Consider the following 20,023-nt stretch of genomic DNA (forward strand, 5'->3'; position numbering starts at 1 on the left):
GGCTAAGGCGGGCCGCGGTCGGAGCGGTGGGAGGGCGGCGGGGCAGAGGCGGCGGCGCCTGAGCGCGGGGTGCGAGGCGGGAGAGGGGGCGACTGAGGCGCGGGGGCCCCGCTCCCCGCCGCACCCCCGGAGCCGCTGCCCCCCCCTCCCCCGCCGCCGACCGGTTATTCCGGAGACGCGAGAGGATACGAGGGAGCGCGGAAAAGGAGGAGGGAGGAAAAGGGAAGGGGGGGGGGGGCGAGAAAAAGGGAGGGGGGCAGCGTTTAAATCCCTTCCCCCCGCTCCTCGCCGCCTCCATTCCTCCCTTCATTCGACCTCCCCTCCGGAGCCGCCGGTGAGTCCCTCGGCCGCTCACAGCCGCTCCCGCCCTGCTTGTCATTTTCGCCTACTCGCTGCATTCTTCCGCGGGTGGGTGTTTTCCCCCACCCCCCCGGTCCGTCTGTCGGGAGGGGGGGCGAAGCGGTGGGGAGGGGGAACAGCAAAGTTTGGGGGGCGGGGGGTACCCCCGCGGCGCTGGGGAAGGGCCCCCGGCGGTGCCTGCCCCGGCGGGGTTATGGATGCGGCGAGGCCGGCGGCACGCCGCGGGTCACGGAGGCACGGGGAGGGGGGGGCGGCCCATCGGCCCCATCCTGCTCCCCCCGGCGGACGGGACCGCTCGTAAATTACCGGGAAGGGGGGATGCTGCCCGCCCGGGGCTCGTTAGCTTTGGCGGCGGCCGCTCCGCTCCGCGCCACCCCCCCCTCCCTCCGGAAGAGGAGCGGGCTATGGGGGACGGGCAGGGGGCTCCTCGCCCGCCGCGGGGGTCCCGGGGCGGGGACACCCCCCGTTGAGCGCCTACGTGACGTCACCGCCCGCGGAGCCCCCCTTCCCTGCAACGGAAAGTTCAGCGGGGCCGGGGGGGGGGGGGGTGCCCAGCGGCGAAGGGACCCGGGGGGGCCAGGCGGGACTTGAGAGTTCGCAGCCCCGCACTGAGTGGGGAGGGACCCGCAGCGATGCCGGAGATGGTGGGGGGGAGGACGGACGGGACCGGGCGGCACGCTGCCGGCCCCCAAAACCGCCCCCTTCTACCGGCGAGCCTCGTATTGTTCCCGCTTATGCAGGTGCGGGCTGGAATATTTGGGAATGTTTTCCATCGGGGGAAGCGGGGCACGGAGCTGTGTGTTCGCTCGTCCTCCGTTTCCGTGGCAGGCACGGGTGGGATTCGCCCCCTCCACGATGCCACTCTCGGTCGGTGGACCCGCTGCCCACTCCTTTGGAAGCCAGGTTGCTGCCTGGGGACCGCGCAGCAGACCAGACCCGAATGGTTGGGCGACATCAGGATGGTGGTTGAGCTCCCTTTGAACCGGCTGCGATCCTTCAGCGTGTAGGGCTGCTTGTCTGCTGCTGAGGGGTTTTGGAGAAGCAGCATCTGTATTTCCCAGCTGTGGCTGTGCCATGGGGCGAGCAGTGGCAGTTCTGCCCCACCGGCTTCTGCAGGCTGCCGGCCTGTGGCTGCTGCTGCCCAGCGCATTGCCAGTTGTATTTTGTCGAGTGGCCGCTGTGCTGTTGGAACTGGCAGCCATTTGGTCACTGTGGCATCACTTTTGCACACTGCCTTTGCTTGCCATCGAGTTCTGCCTTGGTGGCTATTGTATGTTGCCTCAAGTTGCTTCTGAGATGGGCAGTGTCTTTCTTGCTGTTTGTCTTGGTGCTGGGGCTGCCTGGAGTTCCACAGCCAGTTACTTAGTTCCCAGGATGGCTACTGTAAGAATTTGTATTCCTTTTGTCTGCAGGGTCTATTTTGCAGTGCTGTGGTTCTTGAGGAGCAGCATGTCCTTACCAAGCTAGCCACTCAGATCTGTTTTTGTTATCTCTGATTGTCTTGGGTGGATTACATGGGAACTGCTGTGCTTTCCAGCACAGAAAAAGTGAGGAAGAAGTAGCGGACCATTATCCTGTGGTGTGTAGCAGGAGAGCAGGGGGGAAGGGGTTGGAAATGCCATTTGTTTCGTGTCCACCTGAATGGTGGAGCTTGGTTACACACCCTTCGGGTATGCCTATGCCTAAAGCGTTAGAGTTCAGCCCTGACTTCCCACCGGATTCAGTGTGTCAGCACATCAGCTGAATCCCACAATTGTTTGAGTTGAAGGCTGCAACCTCCTTTCTTCTAAGTCTTCTTCTAAGAGGGTGTTGTGCATCGCTGTTGTGCTGCACGTGCACTCCTGAGGGACTGGAGCTCCACGACCATCGTGACCATGGATGGATGCACGTAAATGTAAATGGTCAAATTGTTCACTGGAATGAATTTCGTCCTTCCCCGCCCCTGTTTCTTGACCAAATTGTTATTTTTGTTATTGCTATATTTGTTATAGGTGACTGCACAACCAGTCGTTAGTGTATTTCCCCAAGTTCTTGGGAATGATCTGGTCTTTCACACCAGGCTTTCCCAGTTGTGTTTCATGATGAAGCTTTTCAAGGATGGCCAAGAAGTGAACAGTGCAGTGCCATGGTTCTTGCTAGAAATCATAAAACCCCTCCAAACATTTGAAAATGAAATGTGCAGTGAATCCTAATGAAGATGATTAACAGGTCTAACCTGCTGCAGTGGCCTGCCTTTACCTTTCTTCATATGCATTTACCTCCGCCCCTAGATTTTGTACCCCTTGGATATCTCTGAAACCTTCAGGTTTGTCTGCACAAGGAATTACAGTAAGGTTTCTTGTTGGCATACTTGTGTTCCAAAATAATAATGGGCATGCAAGGGGTTATGATTCTGTAGCATAGTGGCATCACTAAAAGCACCCTGATATGTGTTTTTCCTCAAGAGGAGGAGCATCTAGTCCAGTTGCACTAGATGGTCATTGTAGGTCCCTTCCAACTGAAGTATTCCATTCTGGTTTTATTTGTAGCTGAAATCAATCAGGTAGGTTTTCTTCTTCCAAAAGCTCAGCCTGTGGCACTCCTTGTATACCCCCCTGGTACCTCCTGGAGTCAAGAGGAGCAGTCGCTGTGGAATACAGATGTGTATAGGGAAGGATTATTTATTTACTACATCTGAGGTGTAATACGCAAAGGTACTCTCTGAAACTGGTCTGAGCATTTATTCAATTGGGCCCCTCCTTAAATATGTACCTGAATGTTTACCCGCTCTTGTATTTTTCCTCTTTGGGTGTCTGCCTTTTTTTCTGAGGACCTGGTTTCCTCCTCTGTCAGGCTGTGTCTGCCCCAGTTCTATTGTTTCTTTCTCCCGTTCTCTTCCAGACAAATAAACTACTTTCTTGCCTCCAGTAGATTTTCTGATCTCTTTCTTCCCCCCCTTAGGAGATGCTATGGAGGTATGAAGTGTATTTCCTGTGTTTATCACTCTGCCTCTTCCATCTGTACTTGTTGAGGAGTGTTACTCGTGAAGTACAGAATAGTAATGCAGTACAGATTTCTGAAAGACCAAAGGAAAAGGCAGCACAAGCTCCAAGTGTGTTTAAAAGTGGCAGCATCTCTGAAAACGTCATGCTGTTAAACCAGTGGTCTGTATTCTGTGCAGAATGAATTTGTGTGATCACTGCCCGAGCCTGGTCACAGCGGATGGGTTAACATGAACATGAATTGCTCCATCTAAGTGCCTTGCTTGTTACTGAAGCTGCAGCAGTCCCCAAGACGTGTTGCTGGGTTGGCCAGGCACATGTCCCATTGCTCTTTGTGTCGCACTGAGCTGAACACTGGAGAATCTTTTGTCCTTCCAGTCATGTGGTGGGCAATTGCGAGCCCACAAGCCATGTCCTCGGATGTGTGTGGAGAGTGATGAGACAGAAGGGGATGCTTTCAGCTCAAGTACTTTGAGCTTCTCCTCTCTCCCTTAGTCTGGTTGGCTGATTTGGGCTTCCAACATTTTGGGGGGGAGGATCTGGCATATGTTAAGAAGTTGGACACAAGTCAGGTTTGTGAGGAAACAGTCGCTTCAGAAGCCTTGACTTACCTCCAGAACTCCACTAGTAGTGCTCCTGCAGAAATCTCTGACAGGCTGTTTTCTGCATTTGTTGTGGCAGCAAACACTGATTTGTTATTGTCTCCTGTAAAAATATCAATATTTGATTGATTGTTGTGGTAGTATTTTCACCTACAAACCAAAGGGTAATTCGGAGTCTTCTCTGAGCAATTTCAGCCGACGACGGTCTGTCTGGGCTTGGCTGAGGAAGGGTAGCTGGGTGCTTTCAGTCTTTCTTCATGTCTCTTCCACTGGTGACACCCTAGATCAATTTAGCTGGAAAATGTTAGTCTTGTGCTTCCCTCCCTTCCCGGCAGTTGGTGATACCCTGATTGATGTTTCTTCCACAAGGTCTCTCTGTGTTATAGATCACTTAAGTGAAGGTTGCATCTCTTTGAACAGTGGATTGGATATACTGTGTGTATATGTATTAATGCCTGTGCGTATATATCACAACATCTATAATAGCCTGTATTATACAGTATATAATACACAATGTTATATCTTAAATTTTATGTTGAGATATATAACACAGTGTATCAGATACAAGTGTATCTACAGCGTAGTATTTCGGTTATACTACTGTTTTTCTTTCAGGCAGTGCAGTAGATGAAGTGAATTCCCTCAGAACTGTTCAGAGATGGCCAGACACATGAGGAGGGTCCACCCACTATAAAGAGTGGTTTATCCAGTTGTGATTATCCATCAAGCTTTCCTGCACCATTGCTTTCAAAGTACATTTTCACCCAGGTCTTGTAGACTCCATCACCTCTTGGCCAACCTCTCTATCTATAGAACTGCTAATGACTTTAGTATTGAAAAACGTGGTGTGAGCAACTGGGTGGTCCTCTCGTGCACAGCACATGGCAGGAAGTGTCACCTGGTGGTCTTTACAGAAAATATTAAAGGTATTTATTTTAGAATAGAATAAATAAAGCCCTTAAAGATTTCCAGGTATACATTAGATCCCTGGGCAAGTTTTCCAAGTGACTGCTTCCTCCTACTTTTCAGATTTTGCACGTTTTCTGTGTGGAATTTGTCTAGTTTCAGCTAGATCCATTGGGTCTTGCATGTTAAAGAGCCCTCTGCTGTCAGCAGCCTTCTCCCTTTGTAGTACTCGTAGGCCATGTTTAATGTGTCTTTTAACCTTTTCTGTGATAAGCTAAATATACTGGGCTTTTTAAGGCTCTTTCTGTAAGGGGGAGAGGAGATTCTAGAAATCCTTCTTTGTTCTATTTTGGTAGTTTTCAATTTGTCAGCATTTTTTTTGGAGTACACGAGTGGAAATTGCCCATGCTACTCCCATAAAGGTCACACCAGTCATGTATGTAGTCAGGTAAAAATGGTCTCTCTATTCCTGCTCCTGAAGAAGATTCCTCTCTATGCACCAGTGGTTTCATTCATTCAGGAGTAACCCCCTCAGAAGTCTTGTACTGGGAACTCATGTTCTGTTTGCTATCAGCTGTTAATTACAAGGTATCCTTGGATCTTCATCCTTGAAAGCATTCTACAGTCTTCTCTTCTTGATTTTAAAGGTCTTTTCCAGCCTTGTTGATTCCATGATGTAAAAATCCTCAATACTTTGGGCTCAGTCTTGGGCTCAGGTGCCCACATGAGAGGTGGAGGCTGGTGTCTGTGATTGGTAAGGCAGGTTATATTATCTGGAGGTGGTAGCACTTTGGCATGAATTGCTTGCTTTGAATTCTCTTGGGGTCAGGGAGAAGTTTAGATACTTGTGACTTTTAATCCTTCATTGTATCGTGACCAGGAAGACCTTGTTTTAGCCATTGTGTGTTCTGATTTCATAAAATCATTAGAATGAAAATCATACTTCATCATGAACTTGGTGAAATATGTAAGATAAAAACCTCTCCTTCCTCCCAAAGGTGGTTCAGCACTGGCATAGGTTGCCAGGGAGGATGGGGACATTCTGTTTTCTGAGATGCTTGTGACAACCTCACCTAGCTTTACAGTTTACTATGAGCAGGGACTTTGAGTGGAGACTTCCAGTGATCTCTTTCCATGTTAATCTTCATAGACACACCATTGGGTTTCCCCTCCCTCAGCCCCAGAGGTGAGAACAGAATCATCCCACTTCACCAGTTCTGTAAATCAAGGAAAAGCTGTGGGATCCCAGGCAAGGGAGTGAATCAAAGCTTATCAGTCTCAGGTCTGCTGGATGATTGTTTCTGTGCCCATCTCCTGGCATCAGTTCACTCCTTTACTTCTGGATGTGTCTGTTTGTCATCATCATGGTCAGATACTTGCCCTTTGCACAGATGGCACTTGCATTGACTTTGCTGTCAGTCGTGAATCTCTAGAAACAGAATCAAGAGTGTCCTTGGGCACTGTCTGCAAAGTCACAGAATCATAGACTCATTTAAGCTGGAGAAGACATTTAAGATCATCAAGTCCAACAGTTAACCTAACACTGTCAAGTCTACCACTAAACTATGTCCCTAAAAGCACATCTTTCAAATCCCTCCAGAAGTGGTGACTCCACCACTTCCCTGGGCAGCCTGTTCCAGTTCTTGGTAACCCTTTTGGTGAAGAAATTTTTCCTAATATCCAGGCTAAACCTCCCCTGGTGCAAATTGCCCAAATGTTTGTTACTTGGGAGCAGAGCCCAATGCCCACGTTGCTACACTCTCAGGTAGTTGTAGGAAGGGAGCGGTAAGGTCTCCCTTCTACCTCCCTTTCTCTAGACTGAACAACCCCAGTTACCTCAGCAGCTCCTCATGAGATTTGTTCTCTAAACCCTACAGCAGATCCATTGCCCTTCTCTGGCCCCGCTCCAGCACCTCAATGTCTTTCTTGTAGTGAGGAACCCAGAACTGAACACAAGATTTGAGGTGCAGCCTCACCAGTGCCCAGCACAGAGGGAGTCACTGCCCTGGCCCTGCTGCCACACTGGTGCTGATACAGGCAAGATGCTGTTGGCTTGTGCTGCCTGGGCACGAGCTTCTTGTGTTCAATCAGTCAGCACCCCCAGGTCCTTTTCCATGAGCAGCGTTCCAGCCACTCTCCCCCAAGCCTGGAGCATTGCAGGAAGTTGTGGCCCAAATGCAGGACCCAGCACTTGGCCTTGTTGAACCACATACCACTGGCCTCAGCCCATCGATCCAGCCTGTCCAGATCCCTCTGTAAAGCCTTTCCCCCCTCAAACACATCAACACTCCGCCCAGCTTGGTCTGCAGACTTCCTGAGGGTGATCTCAATCCCCTCATCCAGATCACTGATAAACAGAACTGGCCCCAGAACTGAGCTGTAGGAACACCACTTGTAACCGGCCACGAGCCGGATTGAACTCCACACCTTTGGGCTCAGTAATCCAGCCAGTCTTTCACCCAGTGAAGCATATGCCCATCTAAGCCATGAGCAGCCAGTTTCTCTAGGAGAATGCCGTTAGAAACTGTGTCAAAGTCCTCACTGAAGTCCAGATAAACAAATATCCACAGCCTTTCCCTCATCGACTGAGTGGGTCACCTTGTTATAGAAGGAGATGAGGTTGGTCAAGCAGAACCTGCTTTTCATAAACCTCTGCTGACTGGAGCAGCAGAGAACCTGGCGGTCCTGTACGTGCCATGTGATGGTGCTCAAGATGATCTGCTCCATAATCTGCTTCCCTGGTCAGACTGACAGGCCTGGAGTTCCCCAGATCCTCCTCTGGCTCCTCTTGTTGCTGGGCATCACATTTGCTACCCTCCGGTCAACTGGGACCTCCCTGGTCAGGACTGTTGGTAAATGATAGGAAAGTGGCTTAGTGAGCGTTTGTGCCAGCTCCCTCAGTGCCCTTGGATCCCACCTGACTCCATAGACTTGTTTGAAGTAGTAGCAGGTTGTTGACTATTTCCCCTTGGATTATGAAGGCTTCATTGTGTTCCTTGTTCCTGTCTTCTAGCTCAGGGGGCTGGGTACTTGAAGAACAACTGCTCTGGCTGTTAAAGACTGAGGCAAAGAAGGCATTAAGTACTGCAGCCTTTTCTCATCCTTTATCACTTTGTTTCCTCCAACACTGAAGTATGGAGACTCTCCATAGTCCTCCCTTTGTTACTAATGTATTTATAGAATCATTTTTTTGTCTTGTTGTCTATTGTCTGTCTATGGCAGTAACCAGATTCTAGTTGGGCTTTAGCCCTTCTCATTTTCTCCCTGCATAACCACACAACATCCTTGTAGTCCTCTTGAGTTGCCTGCCCCTTCTTCTAAAAGCCATAAACTCTTCATTCCCCCCCCAAATTCCAGTCACAGCTCTCTGTTCAGCCAGGCCAGTCTTCTTCCTTGCTAGCACATGTCTGAGCACATGGGGTTGGCCTGCTTCTGCACCTTTAAGATGTCCTTCTTGAAGAATGCCCAGCCTTCCTGGAGTCCTTTGCCCTTCAGGCCTGCCTCCCAGTCTCTTTGGGCACCATACCTGTTTGCAGACAGACTGAATTCTGTCTTAATGATTTGCTTTTGCCTCTGTTTTGCTTCAGTGATGGCTGGTTTTGAGCTTCACGGTATGGCCAAGGGTCTTCTCATGTCCATCTTCAAACTGTTGGTGGCCTTGTTATACCCATTTGTTCTTATACCAGCCTTCTCAGTTAGCTGAAATACCCCGTCTGACTGAACTTTTTAAAGACATGCCAATGACTCTATTAGGTCCATCTAGTCCACATCCTTTGCTCCAAATCCCTGGCAAAAAGGGTAAATTAAGGCAAGCTTATGTGCTGTTTTCCTCTGATGCTCCTGCAGCTTCAAACTGGTTTTGGCAGAGGGACTGCTATAGCTGGATGTGGTCTCTAGCCATTCAGAAAGCACCAGTTATTCTTTCTTCCATGAAATTATCGAGTTTCCTGGCAAATCCATGCTATCTTCTAACACCTGTAGTGTCCTTTGACTGGGAATTCTGCAGCCACCCAGTTCAAGAACACCTGTCTGGTGGTTGTTTTTGAAATTGTTTCCTTGTAGTGTTATCTGATGGTCCTACGTCCTTGTGCTGGAAAAGACAGTGGAAAATAATTTCCTACCTACCCTCTGCTTTTCCTGGTTTTCCAGTCCTTGATCACATACTCACTCAATAACTTTTTCTCTGGATGGAGATGTCTAATCTGCTCGATCATGCCTCTTCATTGCCCTTTCTAGCTCCTGTGGAAGGAGCAGAACTGCACACACATTCGAAGATGTGGGGAAGCCATGGGTTTGTGCAAGAGCATGATGACTTTCTCTGTTTTGTTTCCAGTTCCTTTCTCATGAATTTCTAGCATGTGGTTCAGTTTCCTGATGGCTGCTCAAGACAAAGGTGACATTTTCATGGATTTGCCTCTCCTATCCCAAGGGGATCACTCTTGAGTGAGGGTCCATCATTTTATATATGGAGATGGAGTTGTTTTTTTCTCTGTGTATGCACTGCATAATATTTATCTAGATAAAATTCATGTGCTGTTTAATTGCCTGTTATCAGTTGCCCACAGTCACTCTTGGAAAGTCCTTTTACAGTTCTCAGTTCTCATCCTTGTTATTACCATCATTAACTGGCTTTCATCAGCCACATAGATTTCCCTTTGCCCTTTTGCTGTATCCATCCTTGTTTTGCTTCTTTAGTATTGTATTCTCTTATCTCTTAAATTGTGATTCTCTGCGATACTAACAGTGTGTCCTAATGTAATGCCATTGCCAGGTAGGACATCATAGAATCACAGAATGGTCTGGGTTGGAAGGGATATTAAAGCTTATCCAGTTCCATCAGGAGGGACCCCTTCCGCTAGAGCATGTTGCTCCAAGCCCTATCCAACCTAGCCTTGAGCTAGGGATGGGGCAGCCACAGCTTCTCTGGGCACCCTGTGCCAGTGCCTCAGCACCCTCACAGGGAAGAGCTTCTGCCTTACATCCAATCTAATTCTGTCCTCTCTAAGATGAAAGCCATTCCCCTTGTCCTGTCACTACGGGCCCTTGTAAAATGTCCCTCTACAGATTTCTTGCACAGATTTTTTTAGGCAGTGGAGCTGCTTTAAGGTCTCCCCAGAGCCTTCTCTTCTCCAGCCTGAACAAGGCCAACACTGAGCCTGTGTTCATAGGAGAGATGCTTTAGCCCTCTGATCATCTTTGTGGCCCCTCTTCTGCACTTGCTCCAGCAGCTCCATGTCCTTCTTATGTTGAGGACACCAGAACTGCACACAGTGCTCCAAGTGGGGTCTGACGAGAGCAGAGTAGAGGGGCAGGTCCACCTCCCTTGACCTGCTGGTCATGCTCCTTTTGATGCAGCCCAGGACCCGGCAGGATTCTGGGCTCAAGCACACACTGAGGCTGGGTCATGTTCACTTTCTCACCGATCAACACCCCCAGGTCCTTCTCCTCAGGGCTGCTCTCAGTCTGTTCTCTGCCCAGCCTGTACTTGTGCTTGGGATTGCCCTGATCCAGATGTGCAGGGCCTTGCTCTTGGACATTGATCCTTGTGAGATGCCATCAGGCTTTCTTCCACCTAGCCTGGGACTTCCAGCGTTTCATTAATTCATAACCATTTGCAGAGTTTGATCCTTCTAGCTATTGGGCTTCCTTCCCTCTGGTTCTTCTCCACATACTGATTGCTTTGTCTGGGACTGAGGGCTCTGAGCCCTCAGGTGAATAACTTCCATGTGTCAACAGCAAGGAGCTATCATACATGGAATCACAGTCATAAGTTGCAACAAGGAAATTACAGCTGTTAGTGAGTGTTTCCACACTGGAATGGGTATCCCAGGTCAGCTGGGGAAGCTTTATTCTTTGAGATGTTTAGGACTTGTCTGGACAAAGCTCTCAGCAGCCCCATCTAGATACGGGGTCAGCTCAGCAGTGAGCAGGAGTTTGGAGCAGAGACCTGTAGCTGTGCCTTACATCTTCCTTTAAGTCCCTGGGCAATTAGGAAGTTATGTCTTTGAGTAATTTCCTTTGCGTTCCTTAGTGAAGGGGTATATGTGTATAAAAACAAGTGTCAGGTATTACAATAGACCCTTAAACCCTGACAGCTCCACAGGTGAGGTGAGCTGAGGTGTTCCTAATAAAGAAGATGCAGCACTTCTCAAAACAGTGACTATGGAGAGTGGAGTATCTTTCTTCTGCATGGTGCACCCACAGGCCTCCATCTCACTCACAAAGGGAAGAGCCCAGTGTGTTGCATTCTGTGATCCTCCACTGGGCTCTGCCAGCCTGTGTCTCTAAGAGATCCCGAGGCCTCCTCTGGGGAAATGGAATGATTCTTTGGAGATTTTTAAGCAAATCTGTTCCATACTTACAGTCACTTTAGTGTGCCCTCAGGAATCGTTTTATGATTAACGGGACCTGCTTTAGTACATCCAACCTTCATTGAGTGAATCAAACTTCAGTTTCATTTATGCCTGCCAAAACTAATATATTCTTTTATGCTGTAAATTAAGCTATTGTTAAATGCATGGTTTTTTAATTATTTATTACCTTGCTGTAGCTCTAATTGTTTTTACTTCACTCTGCTTGTCAGAAAAGACCTTTTTTTTTTTTTTTTTTGCTCAGATCTGTTTTTCATTGAATGGAGGTACCAGAATTACAACTTTCATGCTTAAAATAATGTTCTTACTCCTCATGGTTGTACAGAATTAAGAAAACAAAATGTTAATATAGACTTCATAAAACATAAACTGGCTTTGTCTTCCAAGTCTGCCAGCACTCTGCAGGCTTATTTTTAGTGCTCTGATTTGGCATCCTTTCCTGAAATGTGAACATTTGAGTTTTCCTTTATTATTTTACTAGGAAGGAGGAGCACCTAGGTAGCATGACAGGTGAGTTTGTCAACAGGTGCTGCTGACAGATAGGTCAACAAGTACGTATAAGAAAAGGATTAAAGCTCTTGGCTCAGTCTGAGTTCTTTTTTTGCATTGGAGGTATTATTTTAGGCATAGAACCATGGAATTGCAGACTGGTTTGGGTTGGAAGTGACCTGTTAAAGATCACCTTAGTCCAGCCCCCTGCCACCTAGCAGGGACACCTTCTGCTAGAGCAGGTTGCTCCAAGCTGCATCCAACCTGGCCTTGAACACTGCCAGGGATGGGGCAGCCACAGCTTCTCTGGGCACCCTGTGCCACTGCCTCAGCACTCTCGCAGGGAAGAGCTTCTGCGTAAGAGCTCATCTCAATCTCCCCTCTGTCGGGTTAAAGACATTCCCCTTGTCCTGTCCCTACAGGACCTTGTCCAAAGACCCTCACCAGGTTTCTTGTACAGATTTCTTTAGGCACTGGAGCTGCCCTAAGGTCTCCCCAGAGCCTTCTCCAGGCTGAACAAGCCCAGCTCTCTCAGCCTGTATTCATAGGAGAGCTGCTGCAGCCCCCTGATCTTTTTCATAGCCCTTCTCTGGACCCACATCCCTCTTGTGTTGGGGACCCCAGAGCTGAATGCAGTACTCCAGTTGAGGTCTCAGAGGAACAGAGTAGAGGGGCAGAATCACCTCCCTTGACCTGATATTAAATAGTATTGGTCCCAGTATAGACTGCTGAGGGACACCACTCATTACTGGTTTCTACTTGGACATTGGGCTGTTGACTATAACTCTCAGATGCGCAGAGCCATCTATTCCATTCCTTATCTATCAAACCCATATCACTCCAATTTAGTGGTGAGAATGTTGTGTCAAAGGCCTTACAGAAGTCCAGGTAGATGACATCAGTACATTCTCCCTTGTCCTCTGATGCAGTTACTCCATCATAGAAGGCCACTCGATTAGTCAGTCCAAACTTGCCTTTGGTGAAGCTGTGTTGGCTGTCTCTAATCACTGCCCTGTCTTCCGTATGTTTTGACATGTCTTCCAGCAGGATTTGCTCCATGATCATGCCAGGCACTGAGGTGAGGCTGACTGGTCTGTAGTTCACAGGGTCCTTGTTACGTTTTAGCAATGGGGCCATATTCCCTTTCCTGCAGTCACTGGGGACTTGGCCTGACTGCCACGACTTTTCAGATATGATGACAGATGCATTGGCCAATTCCCTCAGGACTCTGGGATGCATTTCACTGGGTCTCATGGGTCTCAGGCTGAGAAAGTTGGGGCTGTTCAGCCTGGAGAAGGGAAGCTGCGTGGAGACCTCAGAGCAGCTTCCAGTATGTGAAGGGGGCTACAGGGATGCTGGAGAGGGACTCCTCAGCAGGGACTGTAGCAATAGGACAAGGAGTGATGGGTTCAAACCAAAAGAGGGGAGGTCAGGCTGGATATAAGGCAGAAGTTCTTTACTGTGAGGGTGGTGAGACACTGGAACGGGTTGCCTAGAGAAGTGGTAAATGCTCCATCCCTGGCAGTGTTCAAGGCCGGGTTGGACAGAGCCTTGGGCAACATGGTCTAGTGTGAGGTGTCCCTGCCCATGGCAGGGGGTTGGAACTCAATGATCTTAAAATCCTTTCCAACCTTAACTATTCTATGATTCTGTGACTTGTGTGTTCAGATTCCTCAGGTGGTCTCGAACCTTATGACCGTCTTACGAAGGGATTGTGAACCTGCTCCTTTCTTACATACACAGATAGATCTAAATCAAGAGACTTCATTCAGCTTGGATGTTAAACAAAAATGCCTGTATTTCAAAACTGCCTTTTATTTCATGTCATATAAATACATTTCTTCTCAACAAAATTTACCGAGTAATAAAAAGCTTGCAACTCCTGGGAATATTCACACCCAAAATAACATTAGCCCCAAGTGTTTGCCTGCTGCCATCTTGGTATTCAACCATTTTGACATCCTAATCCCTTTGCTCACACAATCATTTTTGCTTTTACAGTAATGTCATGCTATATGTACATGTCAAAAGACTGACAAAAGACTCTGACATGCATCCTGACCTGTTTGGTCATTGCTGTCTCACACTGTGCCCTTCCTCTTGCGTCTCTTGCTTTCTCCACCATGGCCTATAGAAGATGCCAGAGTTAAAGCATGAAGTTAAGTCATTAGCCATTGGGAGATGCTGTGATTCAGGTTGTCTGATTGCAGTATTTTAGATAAAATGTCATGTTTTCAAGGTGCTGCACAGTTGTTAAACTCCATTACATTTTGTGGAATATTCCCTTTATTTTATACAATGAGGGAAAAGGAGACAGGGATTAAAAATGTCTGGGATCATTCACTGGGCAGTATATGTGTGTATGTGTGTGTATATGTGTGTATATATATATATGCCACCTTCTGACCTCCCACCCACAGTACGTGTCCCCTGGCTGTACTGCTCCACTGCTCACCCCCTTCTGAGTGATCTTTACCCATCAAGAGGGATCCATTGGTTATCGCCCCATCTTACTTTCAGAACACTTTCCAGCATCTGCAATGTGTTAGAAAGCAGCCGTGTTTGTTTCACCACCCTGGTTCCTCCCTCCAGTGCTAACCCATTGCTTTGCAAAAGGGGGAAGAGAAAAATCAGGATGGGAACACAGAGCTAATGAATTGCAGAGAAGCACTCCTTTTAGTTCTTTCATCTTCTGACTTCCAAGTCTGCCTTTGCATGCCAAATGCTGTTCATTTTGGATTTCAGCAGTTCCCAACTGGAGAAAAAGAAGAGAATTGAACTTCAGAGCATTTGTACTTGGGCTGAAGGAGAAACAGTTTCACTGACTCCTTACTTCAAACTTGCTTTCTGTGGACTACGATCTAGTGGAAGATAACACTGGCTATGTCTCTAGTAACAAATGAAGTGGGCCCCAGCACTGGTGCGCAGCACTGTCTGTCCATTAGGATGGTGTTCCTTTGTATAGTCTTCAGTCTGTCCCAGAGAGCACTGTCCTGGATGATGCCTGAGCATGGTGTAGGACTTGGCATAGGAATACACTGATAGCCAGTGGCCAGGTTAGATGTCCCGTTTTGGAGGATAGGAGGATTTTGCTATCTGGGTGCAAGCTGTGTAATGCCAGTCACCCCCAGGACCAGACAGTAGGCCCTATCCCTTTTGTTTCAAAGTGCAGATGCTGTCAGACTGCTCCTTCTTGCAGTATTTGTGGTCCTGATGGGTGGCAGAGCTTTTGCTTAATTTTCTTTGAGACTGAGTGATCCAGCCATACACTTTGACATCTTCACCTCCAACTGGTGCATGGTCTACCAGGCAGAGCTTCAGTGGAGAGAGTAGGCTACATCGGTGCTATTCCCTTCCACCCCCAAATCATTGCTGACTGACTCAGGGCTCTCGTGTCATGTGCCAGAGTCGCATTCTGCTTGGTGCACCTCCTGTCGTGCTTGGACCAGGTCTGAATCTGCCTGGGATTGCTGGGGCATTTCAGTTGGAGATCAAGAATAGCAGATCATAAAACCAAGCAGATGTTCGGTTTGTTTTCTTGGGTGGCCTTTTGTTTGCTCGTTTGGTTTGGGTGTTGGGTTTTTTTGTTCCCAAGAGAGGAGTAATGCAAAAGAAGGGGAAGAGACCATGGTAACTCTTAAGTCCTGATTCAGTCCTCACTGAGATCAGCTGTCAAATGTCTGCTAGCTAAAGACATGCTGCTGAAGTAATGGTGGTGCTAGCTCTGAAGCAGCCTTCAAATCTCCCTTCTCCTGTCACTGGCCCCAGGGAGATCTAGTTGACCTTAGGTGGCTTTTAACCTTCTCAGGCAGACTGGAGCAGCCTATCCTGGCGCTTGCTCTGCCATTGAGCTCTGGCCAAAGTGAAAAAGCCTTTCAGCCCTCTGTGGATTTGGGGCACGACTCATTTATCATTTACAGTGCTGGCCAAGTCCCCAAAACCTGTCGTGGACAGCTTGGTTCCATTCCCATTTCTGCTGCTTCTCTTGCCATTTAGGAAGGTTTATTTTCTCAGGCCCTCAGTCCAAGACATCAGTCAGTCTTCAGTCTGACTTGGCTGCCCTGAGCCAAGCACAAACATCCACCCAGTGTTCTGGATAGACCAAGGGTATATGCTTAACTTGAGTGCATCTCCTTTGAGATGGACCTGACTCTGGTTTTGTTACCTGTGGAGAGTTGCTTCATACAGTAGCCTGGGAAGAAGAGAACTTAACCTGCATCCCTCAGCAAAAGAGGATCTGGAGCCTCCTGTGAGCTCCTGGCTGCCTGTGCAGGACAGTCCACCTTTGGCAAGGAGAACTGCTTGAAGCTGGGGGAGAGGAGGAGCAGGATCCATTTTGGATCCCATGTGGGGATGCCTGTTGAGTGTGTGTTGCTTGGAGGAGACTGCACCAGAGCTTACAAGAGAATATGGAGGGGTTTGGGCATGAAGCCAAACCAAGCTGGGTTGTACAAAACGCAAAAAGCAAATAGCCGTTTGCAGTGCCTCATAATGCCGTTAAACCTGTAAAGGGCTTCATAGGGCCAGGAAAAGGTTGTCCCTTTGACAGCAAACCTGCCAAATGTCTCATTTCCTTTCCAAAATCACAGAGCCCTAAGAACTCTTCAGAGACGATTACAGGGATCTTCAGTGATGGGAAGGGTTAGGTGTGACTTTGTTAATTGTCAAGGCTCACATTGCAAGCTTTTATTTCATAGATGTTAAAATTAGAAGGCAGTGTCGTGATCCTCTCACCTGCCCCCTGACATAACAGTTGCTGTACAGTGCCTAGTAATGTGTGTGTCAGTTCTGGGACGTGTTTTAGCAAAGCATTTGCTCTCTTAAGTGATAGAAACTTCTGCCCCAGTGGTTAATTCTGCCTACTGAATCATGCCTGTTTGTGTCTGCCTTTGTTTGGTGCTGCATATTCACTGGTTGACATAAGTACTGAGTTGGTATCTCTGTTTTTAAAGGGAAGTTTCAGTATGTGGTTGGCCACAGATGCTTCTCTGGGAAGAAGACCATAATTACCATACCAAGGTTCCTGGAAAGCTGAAGTGAGACCCGTGTGCTGTGTTATGATGCCCAGTTCTTTGGTGTGGGAGGTGTGGGTAGCACATAAAGAGCACTGACATATTGGTAATGCGCCATTGCTGCTTCTGTGTATTCAGAGCTGAGCTAATACTCGAAGGTTGCCAACGTGGCGTGTGTTGAAGCTGAGTTAAATTAGGATAGCCTGACTTACATTGTTTGCTTCATGTGAGAGATGTTAATTCTAGATGCTTATCTAGAATAGCATCGGTGTAGCCAGCTGAGTTAGCAACCAAAGGCCGTAGTGAGACAGAAATGGAAGGCTGCAAAAGGTGTCAGCTGGGAGGGATGAGGAGAGTGCTCTGCCTCTGGCAAGTCAGCTCTAAACCATCCTGAGCTAGTTTTCTATTAAGAAAGAGGTCTCCATTAATGAATTGTTGTGTGTGGGAATTAATGCAGGATGAGTCCCCTGTGGCTTTCACAATGAGGGTCAAATAAAATATTAATGAAATTAACACAAACAATCCCCTGCTCTTCCCAAGTACTTTTCCAATGAGTTGCTCTGAGCATTGGTCAGGGAAAATGTGGAGCCACAGAAGAAACAGGTCAGTGTCATTACTCCCTTTTCCCAGGTAGGGAGATGGAGGCAGTGGAAGGCAGTGACCCTGGGGTCACACAGTCCAACAGCAGGGCTGCACAGGAGGTACAAGAACTCTGTCTGTTGCCTTTGTCTTGATCCCTGGTTTCAGTTCCCTTCTCAGAAAAATGAGAGTGCATCCAGACTGCTCCTGCCCTGGCCAGGTGGAAGCTGATGTTTCCACGTCTGGGATGGCCTTTAGGAGTCCCAGGTTGGAGATATTTGTTGACAAAATTTCTCCATGCTTCCAGATCAGAGAATATAACCCAGGAGATGTGTTGCTTTAGTCCTGATGCCTCATCCACAGGACACGTTTCCTTGTCTTATACATTGTCCATTCGAGAGGCCGAGTATAGGACAGGCTGGGGAAGGACAGTTTCTTTTTGGTTAACCTCTGTGCAGTGCAGTGCAAAAGATCTCAAGCTGGGTGGAGCCAAGCAAACCAGCTTCTGGAGCATCATCCCTGAGTCACTTCAGTCCATTTCCCAGGCTAATACAGTCGCGGTGCTTTCATACCCTGAACTAGGAACTGTGTGGTGTAACAGGGTGTTAAATACCTGCAGTGCTTTTGGATGTAGCACAAAGTTGTGAATTTATTCAGAGGTATCTCAGAACTCTTCCTACTGCTGCAAAGTGTTAGGAATGTACCCTGCATCTCTGAGCATGACCCTGTTTGGTACACTGAGACACAGTCCAGTGTATGGAGGAGAATGAGACATGGGCAGGCACTTCAAACTAAACAGAGCTGATTCTGCTTGTGTCATGTGAGATTAAAGCTAAATACATTTTCTCACACCTACTTGGGTACCTTGGGCATTGAACAGCCTAAGCAAGCCTCATCGTCAGACTGCATAACATGCCGGTGTGTATATGCATGTGCATATGCTCTTGAGAGGGCAGGACTGTGTAATACCCCCTGAGCAAAGGCCACTGGGGGCTCATTATACAGAGCTAGCTAATGACAGCACACAGCCAGCTAAGGGTAGTGTAACTTACTTCACTGACAACAAGTGCAAAGAGGAACTTAGGAAGTCAGAACTCCCATGCCATTAGGAATATTTTAAAGCACTTTCCCATTATTTTTTCCTCTCTCTTTCTGAAGATCCAGTAAAAAAAGGAAATCAAAACACTGAAATAATTCCAGAGGCCAGTTAGCACCCTGCTAACCATTCCCCCCTGCTTCCTCCAGAGCACTGTGGGGCCCTGACTGTCTTGCACTAGGTGGGTATTCTTCCAAGCAATTGGAAATGAGATGTGGCAGTAGCCAGATCTTTTCCCCCACTCCTGGGGAAGTTTATTATGTTCTTGGTAAAGATGCTTGCGTCTGTAGGTGATAATGAAGGAAACAGTAATAATTTTGTCATGTTTCTATAGTAAACCACTCTGTGTTTCTTCCCTCTCACCTGCTTGTCTGCTTTTCAGGATTCACCAGGACCTTCTTCCTGAAGAACCGCTCTTCCCAGTGTCTGTGTCCCCAGGAGCAGCTGAAGGGGGTCACGGAGTGATAAAGATTTATGTTTTCATCAAACCGGGCCAAGGAGAATGGGGGTCCCACACCCAAAAGAATGAAGACGCGACAGAACAAGGACTCAGTACGTGAGATGGGAGAGGGGGGTGGGACACCAGAGCCAAGCCTTGGTTTGGGACTGAGACTCACAGCAAAGCGGGTGGACGTGAGCTTGGTGTGTTGCAGTGCCAGGGGTTCAGGGGCTTTGCGAGGCTGGGGACAGGGCAGGGTGGAGGGAGATACAAAGCAGGACTGATCCAGTGATCCCTCTCGTAGATGTCAATGCGGAGTGGACGGAAGAAAGAGACTCCAGGGCCCCGAGAGGAGCTCAGGTCACGGGGCCGAGCTTCCCCTGGGGGTGTCAGCACCTCCAGCAGTGATGGCAAGGCTGAGAAGTCCCGGCAAGCGACAAAGGTAGCGTGAGTTAGTGCCTGAGTTGGGGTGCCCCAGCGCTGCTCAGATGGTGTGGGATCCATCCAGGGATCCAGGGAAGCAAACCAGAAGGGATCCACCAAGGATCCATGCTGGGTTAACTCTCTGGAAAGGAGGGGATCCTTCCTTCATCCTCAGCGTCTTACGCTTCCTGCCAGCTCCCAAGCACTGGTCTTCAGTCCCACCAGCCCTTTTCAGTGCAAATTTTTGCCCTAATCCTCACTCACTGTTCCTCTGCTAAGGTCTTCAACACAAGCACCACGGTGGCTGTATCTGGCTTGCTGCAGGTTGTGTTCCCTTATGACTGTCCACCTCCCTGTTGTCCTCTCCCTTGCAGAAAGGCCGGGTGGAGGAATCCTGCGCCCCGAAGGGCAGCAAGCAGGGCCGAGCAGAAGAGATCTCAGAGAGTGAAGGGGAGGACACCAATGCTCCCAAAAAAACCAAGACCGAGGTGAGCTCTCCCATCTGTGGCTGCTGGCGCGTCCCAGGTCTAGGGCAGAGGAGTCTCCTGCTCCCTACCTGTGCATCTCCTCCAACCTAAATGTCATCTGCCTGGATACAGAGCTGCCACCGGGAGCAATGACTGAGCAGATAGAGGCTCTCTCTCTCTTTTGCCTTGCCTACAGGGAACTGCCACACTCTGGAAGCTGGGCACATGCCCTGACTTTCCCAGCTCAGTGGCAAGAACCTGGCTCATGCACACATGGTCTGGGAGGCCACATAATGCC

General features: G+C 48.6%; 2 protein-coding genes across 2 annotated transcripts in view; both read left to right on the plus strand.

The window, feature by feature from the left end:
* Positions 1 to 20,023, plus strand: part of ATN1 (atrophin 1) — a 26,862-nt gene continuing 6,839 nt past the window's right edge. Inside the window, exons 1-4 of the mRNA XM_061454156.1 lie at positions 1 to 334; positions 18,779 to 18,948; positions 19,140 to 19,277; positions 19,633 to 19,746. Coding sequence (XP_061310140.1) covers positions 18,871 to 18,948; positions 19,140 to 19,277; positions 19,633 to 19,746 — 330 coding nt within the window. The 5' untranslated portion in view covers positions 1 to 334; positions 18,779 to 18,870. The remainder of the gene's footprint in view (positions 335 to 18,778; positions 18,949 to 19,139; positions 19,278 to 19,632; positions 19,747 to 20,023) is intronic.
* Positions 713 to 20,023, plus strand: part of CUNH12orf57 (chromosome unknown C12orf57 homolog) — a 27,472-nt gene continuing 8,161 nt past the window's right edge. The window contains exon 1 of the mRNA XM_061454157.1: positions 713 to 717. The gene's annotated coding sequence lies outside the window, so the exon portion shown is untranslated. The remainder of the gene's footprint in view (positions 718 to 20,023) is intronic.

Source organism: Pezoporus flaviventris, unplaced genomic scaffold, assembly GCF_033815535.1.
Source record: "Pezoporus flaviventris isolate CSIRO_AGI_PZ_B2104156 unplaced genomic scaffold, CSIRO_AGI_Pfla_v1 ptg000015l, whole genome shotgun sequence".
In the NCBI taxonomy this organism is placed as follows: domain Eukaryota; kingdom Metazoa; phylum Chordata; class Aves; order Psittaciformes; family Psittacidae; genus Pezoporus; species Pezoporus flaviventris.